General features: G+C 38.1%; 1 protein-coding gene across 4 annotated transcripts in view; it reads right to left on the reverse strand.

Moving 5' to 3' along the window:
- The window catches only part of ADAMTSL1 (ADAMTS like 1), an 827,290-nt gene that overhangs the window by 235,379 nt on the left and 573,088 nt on the right, over window positions 1-18,823 (reverse strand). For all 4 annotated transcript variants that reach the window (XM_072959360.1, XM_072959358.1, XM_072959359.1 and 1 more), the window contains 2 exons: window positions 15,780-15,906; window positions 1,870-1,944 (listed from right to left, as the gene is read on the reverse strand). In XM_072959360.1, coding sequence (XP_072815461.1) covers window positions 1,870-1,944; window positions 15,780-15,906 — 202 coding nt within the window. The remainder of the gene's footprint in view (window positions 1-1,869; window positions 1,945-15,779; window positions 15,907-18,823) is intronic.

The raw sequence follows: 18,823 nt of genomic DNA on the forward strand, positions 1-18,823 counted from the left end.
CTTTGCACTAATTTGTGGAAAAATCTCCAGGACATACATTCACTTAGTTCTGGAAAAATCTTGGAGGTCTAAGCCTCTTGCTCTGGTTTGGCCCTAAATATTTAAGGCTGGACCCATACTGGACCAGCTCTTCTGGGAGTGAAGGGCAAAAGGGTTTCAAAAGAAACAGGTTCACAGACTCATGTTACTGAATTATATTCCAAATACAAAAACAAAAGAGAAACTTCCTTATCTATACACATGTCACCAACATATGTCTGTGGGGGAAAAAGCAGATTCCATTTTGCTTTTCATCACCTGTGAGTATCACTTGCAGCTGTACCTATGAAATCCCTGGAACAATTAAACCAAACAAGGCCAATGCTTCAGCTTCTTAGCCATCACGTAATTAAGAAATCTGGGAGGCTAATACATTTATAAAAATGAATTTTCCTCCTGCATCTATTCCTTTGGGTTCTTTCTTCTGCAATGAAGAGTAAGTCCTACTTGGTGATGGTCTTGATCTGGATGTTTTATTTTAGCCTGTTGCTGCTCAGAAAAATACTGTTTTTTGACTGAAGTTGTTACACCAGCAGTTAATTCTGTCCAATTCTTAAGGGGAAAAACAAATCATTTCAATGGTAATAGTGTACACACATATATCATCCTTTGACATGTGAACAATATATTTTTGGGAGTTTCTCAGGGTTAGAAAAGGACTTGGATCCATATAAGGTGACTTATCAACATCTTTTAACTTTGCCTGAACTATACCTTACTTATTCCTTTACTTCACACGACCTCTCAAATCCCACCTTTCCTATGAAGGGTGTTTATTTTTACTTTTAGAAAGACTATAGTAGGCTATCTGAACTTTTACAGGCTCCAATTTGTCTCCTTCTTGTTTGTCTTTCTGGAATGATTTCATTTATAATCCAAATGCCAAAAGATAATGCTTGCTACCTAAATTGGCTTCTTAGGCACGTGTGTGGGAGGGAAGAGAGAGCAGAAGATGACAGATGTCTTTGTAGGAACTAGGAACAATCACAGCAGAGGAGATCAGAAATGCTCAAGGGATCAACTGAAGTGGAAGTCTTTCAGTGACACTGAATTTTGCAGAACATACTAGCATATCTTCTCTTACCCCTTCCCTTGTTTGTAGCCTATAATTTTCTGTTCGTAATTTACAGGTCTACATCTAAACAGCACTAAATGGCAATTAAAAAAAAAAAGATGTGGCTGTGTACTGCTGGCTTGGCATGACTGAAGACAATTCTTGTACAAACACTGGTGGGGCCATGCTCCCATTTGATCTTTGGGGTTAAAATTATCCTTCAATCCTGAATCCTAATAGTTATGTTCAAGATATCAGGGCCCTACATTATCTTCAATACATGGGATGTTTAATTATACCATGTGGTTCTCTTTAAATGCCATGGGATTAAGATTGTTTGGTGTTTCTATGTTCCCCAGAATTGATGAAGTAATGGAATGAGAGTAAGAATTAAAAGAGAAAGAACGAAGGAAAGGGAAGAAAGGTTGGAAAGACGGAAAAAAAGAGGTGAGGCAAGGAAGAGATTGAGATTGGTCAGAAAGGAAGAAGAAAGAGAAGGAGAAGTAATAGTCACAAAACATGTGCTTAACTCATGAACAACCTATTGGGAGCACCTATTCTGTGTTTTTCTGGATCACGGTGGTTAGAAGTAATTACCACAGAGGTTTTGCTGTCTCATCAGGCAACTAGAAGACAAACACAAGTACTCCAAGTATCCTATTATGATACAGGAGAAAGATTTGTATTTCTGAATTTTCATCTTTTCTGGAAACAACAAAAATGTAATAATGACTAAAATTCCCAGTATCCAAAGAAGAACAAATGAGTTGACTTACACAAGTGATCAGGTCCTTTTAAGACAAGGCGAATATGTCTACTTCCGTAGGGAATAGCAACCACAGTGTCATCCACTAGAGAGAAACAAAGCAAAGTCTTAAAAGCATGTAATTTGATACAAAATTACTGATTGTCCCCTATATAAGGGCACTAACTTACATACACCCCCAAAACAATAATTTGTTAAAAAGTCTGAAACGTAAACACCAATATACGTGAATCAAAATTTCCACTTTCCTCAGAATTAAACATGTTCCAAAAGCCGGTAACCAACTAACTCATGGGGGAACATGCCTGTTTAAAAATATATATTGATATACTGAAAAATGGATTTGCGAGTTTTCGTTTCTGATTTTAAGACCTGGTCTTATATTCTGAAATTTCTTTACAGTGGAGCAACTGTGTTGAATTACAAAAAGCCAATAAATTCTAATGTCCAAAGGAGAAATTTATTACATCAAAAGCTAGATTTCTGTCTAGTAAAGTAACTGTCTTGGATGAGTAGGAAAGATAAGAATATCTGGTAAAGCATATTTATGTTTTTTAAACTTTCTAGAGCAGAAATCATGCTTTCCATTTCTTTAACATCCTTCACACTATCGACATCTAATACTACATATAGTGAGTATCCATAAATGATTATTAACATTCCCCCCACACTCCCACTCTATTTCAAAAATTCTTTTTAATTGAGTTACAGATCATTTAAAAATGGGTTACTTTTCATCTTGCTTGAAAATTGAACCAAATTTCATTGGAAGCAGTCCCCAAAGGTACATCTGTTAAAAAATTAGAGGTCTATTACACGCATCCCAGACACATCATAGGCATCCTAACTTAGATCTCTATTTGTGACAATAATACCTTATATTTCCACGGCACTGAAGAGTTTCACTTTCACCTAAATTACATTATTTATTCCTTCACCTCAAACTTATAATATGGGCAAAGAGGATGCTTTTCATTCTAATTTTATAATGAAGAAATAAAGCCTCTAAGAAGTATAATGAGTAACCCAAGGTCAAAGAACTGTAGGGCATTTCAGAAGACAAAGGAAGGCAGGTATTCTTAAATTGACCAGCATATTCAGAAGCTCTGTGGGATTCTCTGTTTCACAGATATCTTTCCAATATTATACATTACTATTCTAGCACTAGAAGAATTTCGTCTGAATAAAAGAATCCCAAAAGGTAGCCAATTTCTCTGAACCTTAACAGTATCATCCTGTCTTTGTCTTTCAATAAATGAATTTCAGAAGTTCCCTAGTTTCTCTGATCTTTAGTCTTTCTGTTTGTGAAAGAGGGAAAACAACACTTCCCTCATAATACTGTGTGAGCAGAGATAGGTATGAATGTAGACAAGGATCCCATACGTAGATACACAGTCTGCAACACAGCAAGTATTTTGTAAATATCATTTTTCTCTCTCCATCCCAAATCTCCTAAAGGACAGAAACTGAAATACTGTTCATTTTGATGACGTTTTTAAATGCTTCACAGCCCCCAGCAAAGAGCCAGCTGAATGAGAAAGAAGAATCATATGCTCTCAATTCTTTCCCTAAAAGGTTACATTTACCACGTTTTCTACAATATTGAATTCTCTACTCACACTACAACCTGCTTGCTGTTTTTAATGTCATACATTGTTAAGGAAAAGGCTGCATCTCAGATAGCTAAGAGTGTGTGGCATATAAGAACAAAACACATAAGGGAAACAGAGAAAAGGAACAAAAAGTCTTCAGACTGGGCCCACAGAGCTTTAAATGTCTTGCATACAGACATGGGGTTTGAAGTTTACAAAAGTAACTCAAAGCAGTTAAAACAATGGGATTTCTAGAAATAGAAAGTCTTTGTTTATCCACAGGTCAAGTAAAGTGCAAGTAAAAGGAAAGCTTTCTGTTTGGCCCTACAGTGCTCAGCGGCAGTCTTCTGACTCCCGCACGGCTCAGGCGGCCTCCCTCTTGCTCTGCTGAGAAGTGACTCACATTCCACACACTGGGGCATTAACTCTAGCTTTTGACTGACACAGTCCCTTTGAAAACTCTCTCAGGAAGACGAGGAGGAACCTAGAAGGCTGTCAAGGGAACGGGGTGGGTTGGAGAGAACAGACCAGACCAGGGTGGAATGTCTCCAGATGCCCCTCTGGAATTGCCAAGTCAAAGACAGATACGGAAAACTCAAGCTGGTGCAAACCTGAACAGTCAGCAGCACACAGCAACAGACGGTGGAAGAGCCATGGCCTATTCTCTGGTTCTGTACAGCGCCAACCAATGACTGGCAGGCCGTCAGGCAATCAGCAAGTTCATTATTTTATCCCACAGATCGTTTCTGAGTGTCTCCTAGTGTCAGGCTTCATACTTGGTACTACAAAATGGGTAACCAAGAAGACAAAGCCCCACAAGATGGTTCCTGAAAAAGGGGCCTAAGATAAAATATGTGGAGACGTATCACATACCATACCCCAATCATGGAAATTCCCAAGCACGTTAATTCATTTCTTAAGATCCATGAGCCGAAGAAATTCATTTCACTCTACTTAACCTAGTGTGTTCCCAGTGTGTTTACCCAGGGAAATCTCTCTTCTTACATATCATCTATTGACGCCAGCTGATATATCTAAGAATACTTCAAGATATGGTGCTCTTAGAAAAGCAAGATAGGAAAAAACTTTAATTTTATTTTCTGCATGCTGATAAAAAGCTAGTCTTTGAGTTGTCTATGTATTGTTAATTGTCTCATTTGATGATAAATTCTCAATGATTAGGGGTGGGTTGGAAGCGCCTTCTACTTGGCATGTACTACAGTATTGTGCACAGAGGGGTGTTTAAGACATTGGAGGATGGGTGAGAAGTTTAATTTCTTCACCTGTCTCCTCAATGACTGATTCAGTCAGTATGGCCGGCCATGCAGGTGGCTATATCCCCTCTTACCGCGCCGGGCATGTCTCTGGGTGCCCTTTCCCACGAAGGTATGCTGCTCTGTGATCAAATGCATCTGCTCTAATCTACTCTGGCTCTGTTGATAGAACCATGATGCCAATCTTCAGAACATATTTCTAGGTTATTAATCAACCATTCTGAAGGACCTGCTTCAGAAATTAGATAACCTCTTTCTCAGTTCAATGGAAACACTTTCCATGGGAATCTTCAGTTCTGTCACTTCACACAGAGGGCTTGCCAATGCCTTTTCTCAAGGAAACTGTTCTCAGGGTTTGTACCTAAACTATGCCCTCAAAAATCTACAGCTGTATATCTATTCCACATCTTTCTACAGAATGTTTTAGATTTGTTTTTAGTTTCATCATATGTGGATTGATCGGTGTGATTTGTTGTTGTACCAGAGAAAGGTGACAATAAATTTTTGAAAGGACAGGATTTCCTAGTCTCACATCTGAGTTTGTCTTACTTTTAGACCTGTTGATAAGTTCATGATTTTAAAGATTCCCCTCTAAGTCTATGAGGCTGATACTTAATCTTATTATTATTTTTAAATGAAAGAGCTATTGTTAATACAGTTGGCTATATATACAAATAGTCTTCCCATGAAAACAACCTAAATGTCCATCAATGGATGAATGGATACAGAAGATGTGGTGTATATATATGGTATATATATACATATATACATACATATCATCCATATATATCTATATATCTATATATACAGATATATATATATATATATAGATATATATATATATCTGGTCTCTGTCTCTATCTGTATATGTAAGATGGAATACTACTCACCAGTAAGAATGAAATAATGCCATTTGCAGCAACATGGATGGACCTAGAGATTATACTAGGTGAAGTAAGTCAGACAAAGAAAGATAAATATCATATGGTATCACTTATATGCAGAATCTGAAAAAATGATAGAAATGAACTTATTCACAAAATGGAAACAGACTTCACAGATGCAGAAAACAAACTTATGGTTACCAAAGGAGAAAGGTGGGGGGGATAAATTAGGAATTTGGGGTTAGCAGGTACAAACTACCATATATAAAATAAACAACAAGGATTTACTGTATTGCACAGGGAACTATATTAAATATCTTATAATAAACCATAATGAAAAAGAATCTGAAAAAAATAAAAATGAATAACTGAATCACTATGTTGTACACCAGAAACTAACACAAAATTGTAAATCAACTATACTTCAATAAAAAAAAAATATTCTGACCAGGGGGGTAGAGGGTGGGAAGGGATAGACTGGGATTTCAAAATTGTAGAATAGATAAACAAGATTACACTGTATAGCACAGGGAAATATACACAAAATGTTATGATAAATCACAGAGAAAAAAATGTGACAATGAGTGTGTATATGTCCATGAATGACTGAAAAACTGTGCTGAACACTGGAATTTGACACAACATTGTAAAATGATTATAAATCAATAAAAAATGTTAAAAAAATATTCTGCCAACCTTGAGGAGGTTTTAATGGTGTATTTTTTATGACAACTTTATTATTCTTAAAATATATCCAATAAACTAAAGTGAAACCAAGAATATGAGCCCTTCAAATCCCCCTTCTCCCCCGACCCCCAGTTTATCAGCAGTTGCACATGGAGGATACACACTGGACAGGCCAGCCAAGGTGCATCCTCCCCTCACCCTTACAGTTGCTTAGGCCAAAAACTTTACTTCTAATCAGTTAGAAAGTCCTATTGTCACTAGAGTTAAAATATCATATTTAACTGATTCTAAGAGGAACAACCTTTCAAATTTTAACGTATATGAAATCAGAATACACTTCACAAACAATAGTGTTTATAGTCTCTCTCGCAGAGGGAATAATCCTGTTACAGTTATCACTGTCTGCACAGGTGCCACCATCAAAACAGTCAATACGTCAAACTTGCAAAATGAATGTCAGCAGCTTGGAAGAAGATTCCAAGACAATAGTGGAGCACACTCAAAGAATCAAATGGTGGAGGGTGTTGAAGGGCGATAAGAAATCAGTCGTGCTTAACGACATTCCCAAAGCGGGAGCCAAGAGTAGGCTAACTTATATATTTGCAAACCTGAATTATGAACCCAGCATCAAGACTTCTGCTTCCTGTCTAGATGAAGCAACAGGGCCCAGCTTTAATATCCTGCCCCAAACAATCAAAAAGTCAGAAAAAGTGATACGACACAATGGCTTTCATAACACTGGATGGGACAAAGGAGGCCAGTGATTCCTGAGATTCAGGAACCATGAATTGAACCTTAATACCGCCCCAGCCTTCTGCCTTGGAAGACTTTCCAGGCCACAGCTCAGAAAATGAGTACTTAGGTAGAACCCAGTGGATTCCCTGAGTTGATAAGATAAAGCTAATAGTCTAAAGAGATCAAGGTGGCTAGAGTTTGAAGGACAGATTACCAGATTACCTCTCTGTATCTGGAGAGAGAGGGACACAGAGATAATCTTGGAGACTTAAGAGCATTCCCTTTAGGTGTCCAAACTAATGGCAGCATGAACATCCTGATCAGTACATGCATGTGGCAAAACTCCCTGAGGCCAGGAAAACCACACAAATTGGGCCACACAGAATAGAACCCATACATAAAGGGCTGGGAATGGTATCTTATTTCAGCCACCAGACTGGAAATAATTCATGGGACATCAAGGACTCATAAAAGCTTTGCTTCAGTAGTGGGGCACAATTACCACTAATCCAACATGGCTTTGGTCTTGCCTCCCAAATTTTCAGACCCCAAAGGATCAAACTGATTTCAAGTAACTTGACTGCCTCTAGAACAAAACCCAAGAATATTTATAAGAATACAAAAATATCTAATATCCAAGAAGTTAAAATTTGTAATGTCTGGAATCAGGTAATAAATTACTAGGCCTGCAAAGAAACTCCCAAAACACAATCCATATTGAAAAGAAAAAAAAAATCAATCAATCGAAACACAGAATAGACATTAAAATAGTTACTATAACTGTATTCCGTATGTTGAAAAGGTTAAATACAAAAAAAGCAAAGAACTCTCCAGGCCCAGAAAAGTTCACTAGTGAATACTACCTAGACTTTAAAAGAGAAGTAACATCAATCCTATACATTCTCTTCAGATGTATTGTATCTACGTTCAAGCCAATCCCTCCTCTAACAGAAGGGAAGGAATCACACTTCCCAACTCACTGTATGAGGCCAGCATCATACTAATTATCAAAACCAGACAAAGATGGTATAAAAAAGGACACTATAGACAACTATCTCTCATGAACATAGATGTAAAAAGCCCACAAACAATTCACTGGCAAATCAAATCCAGTAATCTAAATAAAGAGTAATACATTATGATTCAGTGGAATTTATTCCAGGATTGCAAGGCTGGTTCTTTATTTGAAAATCAATTATTGTTATCCATCACAGTAAAAGTCCAAGGAATTTTTCACGTGATCATATCAACTGAAGCAGAAAAGGATTTGACAAAATTCAACATTCATTCATTGATAATAATGCTCAGCAAATCGGTAATAGAAAAGAACTTCCTCAAAATGATAAAGAGCGTCTATAAAAAAAAAACCTACAGCTAACATCATACTCAACAGTGAGAAATTGAGTACCTTCCCTCTTAAGACTGGCAGCAAGGTAAGAATATCCACTCTTGGAACTTCTGCTCAACATTGTATTGGACATCCTTGTCAGTACAGTAAGGTTGTAAATAAGTAAGTGGTTTACAAACTGAAAAGGAAGATGTAAAGCCATCCTTATCTGTAAATAAAATGTTTATGTAGAAAATTCAAAAACCCTCAGAACTAGTAAGTGAGTTTATTAGCAATTTTGCAAAATATATGGCCAAAAAATAAATTAGTAATACATAACTGAAATTGAAATACAAAATACAAATATTTGCAGTAGTTGTAAAATAGTGAAAGTGGTATAAAACTAACTAAAATATATACTGAAAACTAATAAAGATTGATGAAGAATCAAAGAAGACCTAAATAAACTGATAGACATGAAATGCTCATAGGTTAATATCTTATAGTAAAGATGTCAATTTCCTCCCAAACAATCCATAGAATTAACACAATTATAATAAAAATTTCAGCAAGATTTTTTGAATATATGGACAAACATATTGTAAAATTTATAAGAAAAGTTAAAGGAATTAGTACAGAGTAGCCAAAATGAGTTTGAAAAGAAGAATAAAGTTAGAGAAACCTGATTTTAAGACTTACTTTAAAACTACAGTAACCAAGACAACGTGGAATTGGTGAAGGCATCGACACATAAATCAGAATAAAGAGCCCAGAAAAAGACCCACATAGAAACAGACAATGAATTTTTGGTAGTTTTAAAGGCAATTCAAAGGAGAAAAGATCATCTTTTTAACAAATGGCTGGAAGAACTGGACATCCTTATAGAAAAAGAAATTCAACCTAGATGTAAACCTTACACCTTATATAAAAATAAATTGAAAATAGGTTATAGATCCAAAGGTAAAATATAAAACTATAACGCTTTTAGAAGACAGAGGAGAAGACTTTCTGACCTGGGATTAGGCAAGGAGTTTTTAGACATGACATTAAATGCATTCTCCACAGAAAGAAAAAAATGGTAAATTGGTCTTCATCAAAATTAAATCTTTTGCTTTGTGAAAGATAATGTTAAGCAATTTTGAAAAAAGAAATTACCTACTGAGAGAAAATATTTTCAAATCACATATTCAATGAAGGACTTGTAATCAGAATATTTAAAGAACTCTCAAAACTCAATAGTAGGTTGGTGGGAATGCAGTTTGGTGCAAACATTGTGGAAAACAGTATGGAGATTGATCAAAAGACTAAAAATAGACTTACCATATGATCCAGCAATCCCACTCCTGGGCATATATCTAGAGGGAACCTTAATTCAAAAAGACACTTATACCCAAATGTTCATAGCAGCACTATTTACAATAGCCAAGACATAGAAACAACCTAAATGTCCACTGACACATGACTGGATAAAGAAGTTGTAGTATGTTTATACAATGGAATACTATTCGGTCATAAAAATAATTCAGTCATAAAAAATAAAATAATGCCATTTGCAGCAACATGGATGTCCCTGGAGAATGTCATTCTAAGTGAAGTAAGCCAGAAAGAGAAAGAAAAATACCGTATGATACCACTCATATGTGGAATCTGAAAAGAAAAAAAAAAGACAAATGAACTTATTTATAAAGCAGAAGCAGACTCAACGGACATAGAAAACAAACTTATGGTTAGCAGGAGGGAAGGGGTGGGAAGGGATAAATTGGGAGTTCAAGATTTGCAGATACTAACTGGTATATATAAAATAGGTAAACAAGTTTATACTGTATAGCACAGGCAACTATATTCAATATCTTGCAGTAGCTTACAGTGAAAAAGAATAGGAAAACGAATATATGTATGACTGAAGCATTGTGCTGTGCACCAGAAATTGACACAACATTGTAAACTGACTATCCTTTAATTTCAAAAAAGTTAAAAAAAAACAAACCCAAAACAAAAAAAAACTCAACAGTAGGAAACCAAATACACTGTTTTAAAAACTGGCAAATGACTTGAATTAACACTACATCAAAGAGGAAATAAACACGTGACCAACAGAATAATTCCTCAACCCACCCCCTGCAAAAGATGTCCATGTCCTAATGCCCAGAACCTGTGAATATGTTATGTTACATATAAAGGGGGAATTAAGGTCACTGATGAAATTAAGATTGCTAATCAGCTGACCTTAAAAAGATTATCCTAGATTATTTGGGTAGCCCCAGTGTAACCACAAGGCTTCTCTAAATTTCAAGAATCAGATACACGACCATGGTCCAAGCCATCCATGGCCCGTCTTACTGCCTGCTTTTCTCACTTCCACAGTAAGACCCACTATAGACTATTCTCAACAGAGAAGATAGAATGATACTTTTGAAAAATAAATCAAATGTAAGTTATTCTGCTGCTCAGAATCACCCTTTGACTTCTCTTCTCATTTAGACCAACAGCCAAGGTCCTTATAAAATCCTGTAGTATTTGCCATTCTTCATCCTGTATTTTACAGTCTTCCTGCTGTCATCATTTCCTTTAGCCTTCTGTAAACTGACCTTACTTCAATCACGTCAGCTTCTTGGCACTTCAAGAAATATGTGAAGAATGCATCTACCTCAGGGACTTTGCTCTTGCTTTCTCTATGCCTGGAATTTTCTTCTTCCTGACTTACATGTGGTACCCTACCTGTACATCCCTCAGATCCTGGCTCAAGAGTCATCTTATCAGTGAGTCTTACTAACCTTCTTAACTGCAATCCCCTCCAACACCTTTGCCTGGCAGCCCATCTGTATCTCTGGTTCTTTGCCTTCTTTATTTCATTTTTTTCCATGACTTCTATTGCCATAGGACACATATGCATTTTCTTTAGTTATTTGTTTAGTTCCTTTATCTGTCTGTCCCTCACACTAGTATGTAGGCCTCCTCAGAAAACTAATTTTTTAAATTGAAGTATAGTCAGTTTATAATGCTGCATCAATTTCTGGTGTACAGCATAATGCTTCAGTCATACATGAATATACATATATTTGTTTTCATATTCTTTTTCATTATAGGTTACTATACAATATTGAATATAGTTCCCTCTGCTATACAGGAGAAACTTATTATTTATATCTATTTTATATACAGTAGTCAGTATCTGCAAATCTTGGATACCCAACTTATTCCTTCCCATCCCTTTTCCCCTCTGGTAACCGTAAGTTTGTTTCCTATGTCTGTGAGTCTGTTCCTGTTTTGTAAATAAGTTCATGTGTGTCTTTTCTTTTTAGATTTCACATATAAGTGATATCATATGGTATTTTTCTTTCTCTTTCTGGCTTACTTCACTCATAATGATGATCTCTAGGTCCATCCATGTTGCTGCAAATGGCCATTATTCTATTGTTTTTATGGCTGAGTAGTATCCACTATCTCTATATCTATATATATATCTATACTTTTATCTGTATCTCATGTCTTCTTTATCCAATCATCTGTTGGTGGACATTTAGGTTGTTTCCATGTCTTGGTTATTGTATACAGTGCTACTATGAACATTGGGGAGCATCTATCTTTTTGAATTAGAGCTTCCTCTGGCTATATGCTCAAGAGTGGGATTGCTGGATCATATGGTAAGTCTATTTTCAGTCTTTGGAGGAATCTCCATACTGTTTTCCATAATGGCTGCATCAAACTACACTCCCACTAATAGTGTAGGAGGCTTCCCTTTTCTCCACACCCTCTCCAGCATTTATCATTTGTGGACTTTTCAATGATGGCCCTTCTGACGGATGTGAGGTGATACTTCATTGTAGAGAAAAATGGATTTTTGTCTGTTTTGCTCTTTCCTGTGTTTCCAGCATCTAAAACAGTTCCTCAGTACAGAGCAGGTACCCAAGAAATAGTTGTTGTCAAATAAATGTACGAGTGAATTGCCGCTAGATGAATGAGTGGCTTGTGAGCATAGCCTGAAATCAGGTGCAAGGTGGAAATTTCTGTAAAGTTTTGTGTTTTCTTTAAAAAAAATCATATGTATTTTTCACTTTATAATATATAGAGCTGTATCTTATCATAAACATCATTTATCTCAAAAGTCTTTGAGCCAGAATGATAGTCCAGGAGTACGTTAACCTCTAGCCATTATAAATCAGCATAAGCACAGTCTGAGAAGGAAAGCGAGCTACTAGGAGCTTCACTTTCTCCTGATATAAATTAGTTTATCTAGTTCTTGCCACTCAAGGGAGAGAGAGAGTGCGCTTTAGGATAGCCAGGTACTTTCCAACATGCAGACACACTGGGGAGGTTTGCAAAGCTGGAGACATCAAATTGATGGCAAATAGGCCAGCTCTGGGTCTAAGCATATTCTGAGTATAACTGGAAAACACAAAATGTGGTACAAGGCAATACTATTTGAGAAAATGTGCCTTTAATTTCAAGAATCAAAGCAGGCTAATGTTAGCTAAATTTGATTCTTTTTTTGGTTGGGTTGGAGAAGTAGGGAAAAAGCTACCACGAAGAATGAAAAGGCCAAATGTGATCAGTGGACCACCATTTTCTTTAAAAGGGGAAAACAGTGCCTTGATCCAGCTCTGTATTTCTGTTGTCTGTCTTTGTATCAGGCAATAACAATGTCTTTTAATACAAAGATGGTTACTTTGTATTTGCCAGCAAATGGCAGCCACGTGCTAAGTTCCTCCTACTTCTGTTCTTTCTGGCACTTTCCACCATGGTCTTTCTCCACTCTCCACTTTCCACCATGGTCTTTTTTTGTTCCCCTGAGGCTTGATAACATAAGGAAAAAACTTGGATATAAGTTCAGAAGAAAATGAGTTCAATGTGGGGAATCGGAGTGCAAGGGGTTTGAAAAGAGCACGCGGCTGGCAAGGGGTTTGAAGAGATCGTTTTGGCTGAGTGCAGGGGAGGGACCTGGCAGAACTCCTCCAGGCCTTCACGGGTGGAAAGCTGCTCACCTGGAGGGGACACTGGGCCCTGTGGAGCAGCCTGCTCTCCCCTGTCTGTGGGTACCTTCACAGTCTGTAACTTTGGGTAAAAGGTTCTCCTGTGAGTGCAGAAAACATAAATGAGGCTGTCTGTTCAGCATCTGCTATAGGTTGCGGTGAGGTGCATGATCTGCTGGGCTTTACGGATATCAACCATTTTGTCAGGAGGCATTGTCAGCGCTAAGGTATCAATTGCGTTTTGTCATTATGGACCATCATCATGTTGTGTATTGTATCATTTACCCCCAGCCAGCCTTGAATAGAACACTTCGAAAAAAAAAAAAAAAAAAGGAGATACTAGGGGTTAAACCCAGAACCTTGTGTGTGCTAAGCACGTGCTCTATCATTGAGCTATACCCCCCCCACCCCAAGAGCGCTTTTCACTGAGGTGTCTGTTTTCAGACCTGGAGATGACTTAGGGCTCTCAGTTTGCTCTAGTTTGTTCCTTGGTTCCAGTGATTCAGGCCCCAGTCACCCCTTACTAGGAGAGTAAGAAGAATATGTGAGCTGAATGTTCAGGCTTTCCTATGAGAACAGACAGGAAGGTGGGGGATGCGAGGGGAAGTAAAGGAAGGATTCCCACCATGAAAGCATGCCCTCAGAAGTCACTGTACACCAGCCATTGCACAAATGCATTTGTGCCTAACAGAAATGACTAGATTCCTACACAGCGAGCACTGATTCAACTATGTGACACCAATAAAGGCTTCAGCTCTTCCAGAATTTCTTAAAGAGTTCTATAAAAGTGACCTTTTAAATGAACTTTTTCCCCCAAATATCTCGCCATGACTTCAGAGACATAAAAGAATCAAGCCTCTATCCTTCCCTGGTTTCCATCTTTTAAATTCTTTAATTTTTCATCTTCTAGAAGAAGCTACCAATACACAACCACAGCAAAAAACATCTCACCTGAATGTACTATATCAATGTCGAATTTACCTCAGCATTCATCATTCTATCTGCTAGAGTCTTTTTTTCCCCCAGAATCACATTTTTCACTGCTTGACGGGGTGTTAGAATGGACAGAGTTCTGTAAGCTGGCACCTCCAAAGTTTCATGTGTTTAAAAGTTCCTAGTCTTTCTTCCTACTCCCCTTCTTCCCCAGAGCCTAGTTCCTTTTGGCAAGCTACCTTTTCCTGACTTCTCGGAATAGTCTTCCAGAGCACACTACTTTTTTTTCTTGACCTACAAAGCCACAACTCCCCCATATGTCAAATGTTTTCCTCCAGCTAGTCAACAAGTAAAGAGAACAAAAACCACATTCAGTAAAGATATTCATTCTCACTTCCCGAACCAGGGGAGACATGTGTGAAGAGGTACTCAATTAAAGATCTATTGGAGGATTCTGGATAATGGCAAAATTGAGACAATATGTCAAGCAAGGTCAAATTATTAAAAAAAAAAAAACTCATGAGTACAGGGTTTGCTCTGTTTCTATCTCTATCTGCTGCAGATTAGAACAGTGATTGTCACAGAGGAGAGTGTATAGTAAAATGATCTGGATTGCTGGGTGACTGTTTTTGGCTTGGGTATCATGATAACATATACCATCTACCCTAGCAGGACCCAGCTGGGGAGATACTTGAGGTATCTTGCCTCCATCCAGCTAACTGCTTTACAAATGTCCTGCCATGGAAACAGTCAGCAGGGTTGTTAGACAATCCAGAGGAAGATATAAGTGCTTAGGCTCTGGAATCAGACTCTGGGCTTACATCTTGGCTCTGATACTTTATAGCTGTGTAACTCTGAGCAAGTCATATAATCTGTCTAAGCCTCAGTTATCTCATTCATAACATGGGGATAAACAGTACCTTGCTATAAGGTTGTTGTGAGGATTAAATGGGATGATTACGTAAAGTTCCCAGCACGTACGTGTACAGTAAGCACACATTCATTGCACTGATGCAGAGACACTAGGACACAACGGTCAATAAATGGCTTCACATCATCACTGTCCTATATTAATTCTGGAGAAACCTGTGATCAGTACTGATCAAAGATCACTTTGTAAATGAAGACCCTGTGATTTCACAGTGGTAGGAGAGAATTTGTTCTGATCTTCCCTCTCTCTCTGCTCTATGCCACCAGGCACGTCAGTCTACAGATCAGCCAGGGACCAGAATGCACTCTGTCTTCATGTTGGCCAGCAAAGCTCACGCTTGTACATCAAGTGTATCTGGATCCACGTCTAGTTCACTCCTAATGTGCTCCCTAAAGAAAAAGTTTCCTCCCTGGGGTTGCAATAGGTGACCTGATTTGTCCCACCTAAACAAATTCATAAAGCAGGAACATAAATCTTTCCACATTGTTTGATGGGGGTGTTATCCCCTAGTTGCTTCAGGGAGCTAAGCCAGGGGAGTATAACAGGTCAGAAGGCCCAAAGATTGCCCCATCCCTGGAGTGGCTTACGTTTAGCTGCGGAGAGCTGGGATTTATACTGCCCTCGGACCAGCCTGCAGGTGGACCCATCTCCATTGCAGACTCCACAGTTATCTTCCTTGATGGTGCTTCCCAGCTGGTGATCGCAGCCAACAATCTAACAAGGAAGAGAGGCAGAGAGGTAGGTAATTCAACCAGGTGCCTGCTGGTGGAGGGATCTGTGGTGAAGCCCACTGCCCCCAAATGACCCTCCTGTCATCCTTGAGGAGGCTAAGACATGCTTCCCATGAAGGGGACTGAATTCAGCTGGAATCGAATGAAGCTAAGGAAAAAAAATGTAGTATGGGTAAAGATGTTTTCACAGCTCATATGTACCGAAATATACAGGGTTAGGGAGTGAGAGCGAGGGAGAGGGAGGGGAAGAGAGAAGGAAAGGGAAGGAGAAGGGGAAGGAGGGAGTCAAGTGGGGGAGAGACGGTGAGGGAGAGACAAAGATCCTGAGATATTAATATTAAAGAATCTTAATTAAAACATAATTCCCACTGTCAATAATTATGATTCACCCCAATCACAGAAAGAAACAACTGTGAGGCAACTGTAGCAGGAAAAATTTTACGAGTAATCTCTATATATTCCTTAGAATGTAAGATGCATAAGGGTAGGGGTTTTGTAGCTTGAGTTCACTGACACATTTCAAACAACCAGCATTGGCAAATTGTAGGACTTCAGTAAATATTCGTTAAGTGATAGTTAAAATATCTCCTTTTCTAGCTAGCATTTCAATGAAGAAAAGAGAACAGAATCACCGTACTAGCTGACAGAACCAGGTAAGTATACGTGTACATGCTGGGAGGGGAGGGTTGGTGTGGAGGGCAGCGGAGAGAGCCAACAGTGAAAGCCTGCTGTTGCCTGGCCCTGTGTTGTACCAGGCACGACACACACATCTCGTTTATTCTCAAAACAATCGTGTGAGATATCCCCACTTTAGAGCTGAGATTATGAATCTTGCCAAGGTCACCTAGCTAATAAGTAGCTGAGTTCTAAATACATCTAACAAAACGTTTGTGCTTAATCCAAGTCAGGCTTAACAAAATCACAAGTCTTCATCAATTACATGGGCAAACGTATTTGTATCTCTGATCTTTCCTTTTCAATGTTCAAGTTACCAAAAATTCCAATCCAAACTCAACCAGGTTGGACTTTAAGAGTTCTAGTTAGATCTAATATCAAAAGATCTATTCCACTCCCAAACTACTTCAACTACTGTTTTTGACAAAATAAAATGATAACTGTAGTGACATTTGAAGGGGCTTATGTCTACAATGTCCTCACCATCCATCCTGCCTTTCAAAAGCCTGATTGTTGATATGACCTTTCTTTGAGGCTTGATTTTCTTTTTTTTTACCTTTAACTAATAATTGCAAACATATGTTTAGGCAAAGGTTTAAAAAATACAACTATTGAGTCTTGTGTTATATATGTGCTCTATTTTTAAAATGTGGTCATGCGTACCTTTCCCCTAAAAGCATACGGGCATCTTTTAAAATAAATGACAAAACAACAACTCTTTCAGCAGTTGCACATGTTTTGAAACTTGAAGATGTCAGGAGAACATTGTGCCTAGTTCTTACGTAAGGAGTGACGGGGGGACTGGTTCCACCCCATCTTTAGGTGTTCACTGTGGTCAAGCTGCAAATGACCTCAGTATGTCCACAGGCAACAGTTAGGCCACTTCAGAATGGATGCAACCTTCACCCACGCAGAGCCCAGTGTGTGCTGGCTTAAGACTTCTTTGATGAGCTTCTCTATAATTGCAGTGAAATTATTTTCAAATCCTTATTTGTAGATAAACCCACACACGAGCTGAGCAATTCTGCATTCATTCTTATATTCCAAGCACAGTGTGAAGTGGAACGCAGAAGTAACTTATTTACAAAGACAAACAAATTATTTAATCATTCAGCTAATAATGATTGCAGACCTGCTATGAGTCAGGCGCTGTGCTAGGAGTAAAATCCAATGGTGAGTTCAAGCACACGGGGGTCCACCCTCAGGGGCTTAGAGTCTAGTGGTGGAAGCAGATGTTACCCAAATCATCACACACAATACATGCAGAATGATAATCATGACGGAAACTATTAAAACACAGCTATGCGGTACTCTGAGAGCATAAAGTAAGGATAACTTGATCTGTTTAAAAAGGCCAAAGAAGATTTTCCTGAGGAAGAGTCTTCTGAGCTGAGATTTGAATGAGGAGTCAGAGTTAATGAGATGAAGGAGAAGTGTTGCTAGGTGGTTTATTCTATCTTAGAGTACTGCCTAGCTAATTAAAAAAAACCAAATTTGCCCCCCACCCCAAATCATACTGTATTTGACATCAAAAGCAAAGACAACAAAAGCAAAAATAAACAAGGGGAGGCTATGTCAAACTAAAAAGCTTCTGTACAGCAAAAGTAACTATCAACAAAATGAAAAGGCAACCTAACGAATGGGAGAAAGTATTTGCAAATCATATACGTGACAAGGCATTAACACCCAGAAAATATAAAGAACTCATACAACTCTATAGCAAATAAACCAAACAATCCAATTTAAAAATGCGCACAGGATCTGAATAGACATCTTTCTGAAGAAGGTAAACAGATGGCCAGCAGACATATGAATAGGTAATCAACAACATTAATCATCAGGGAAATGCAAATCAAAAGCACAGTGAGACATCACCTCACATCTGTCAGGATGGCTGTTACCGAAAAGACATCAAATAACAAGTGTTGGCGAGGTTGTGGTGAAAAGTGAACCCTAATACACTGTTGGTGGGAATTTAAATTGGTGCAGCCACTATGCAAAATAGTATGGAAGCTCCTTTAAAAACTTAAAAATAGAACTACCATATGAACCAGCAATCCCACTTCTGGGTATTTCTCCAAAAGAAGTGAAATCACTATCCTGAAAAGACATCGGGATCCCCATTTTCATTGCAGCATTATTTTAAGTAGTCAAGACATGGAAAAAATCCAAGTGTCCACAGATAGATAAATAGAGAGAAATCCTGCTATTTACAACAATACAGA

The sequence above is a fragment of the Vicugna pacos genome, chromosome 4 (genome assembly GCF_048564905.1).
Source record: "Vicugna pacos chromosome 4, VicPac4, whole genome shotgun sequence".
In the NCBI taxonomy this organism is placed as follows: Eukaryota; Metazoa; Chordata; class Mammalia; order Artiodactyla; family Camelidae; genus Vicugna; species Vicugna pacos.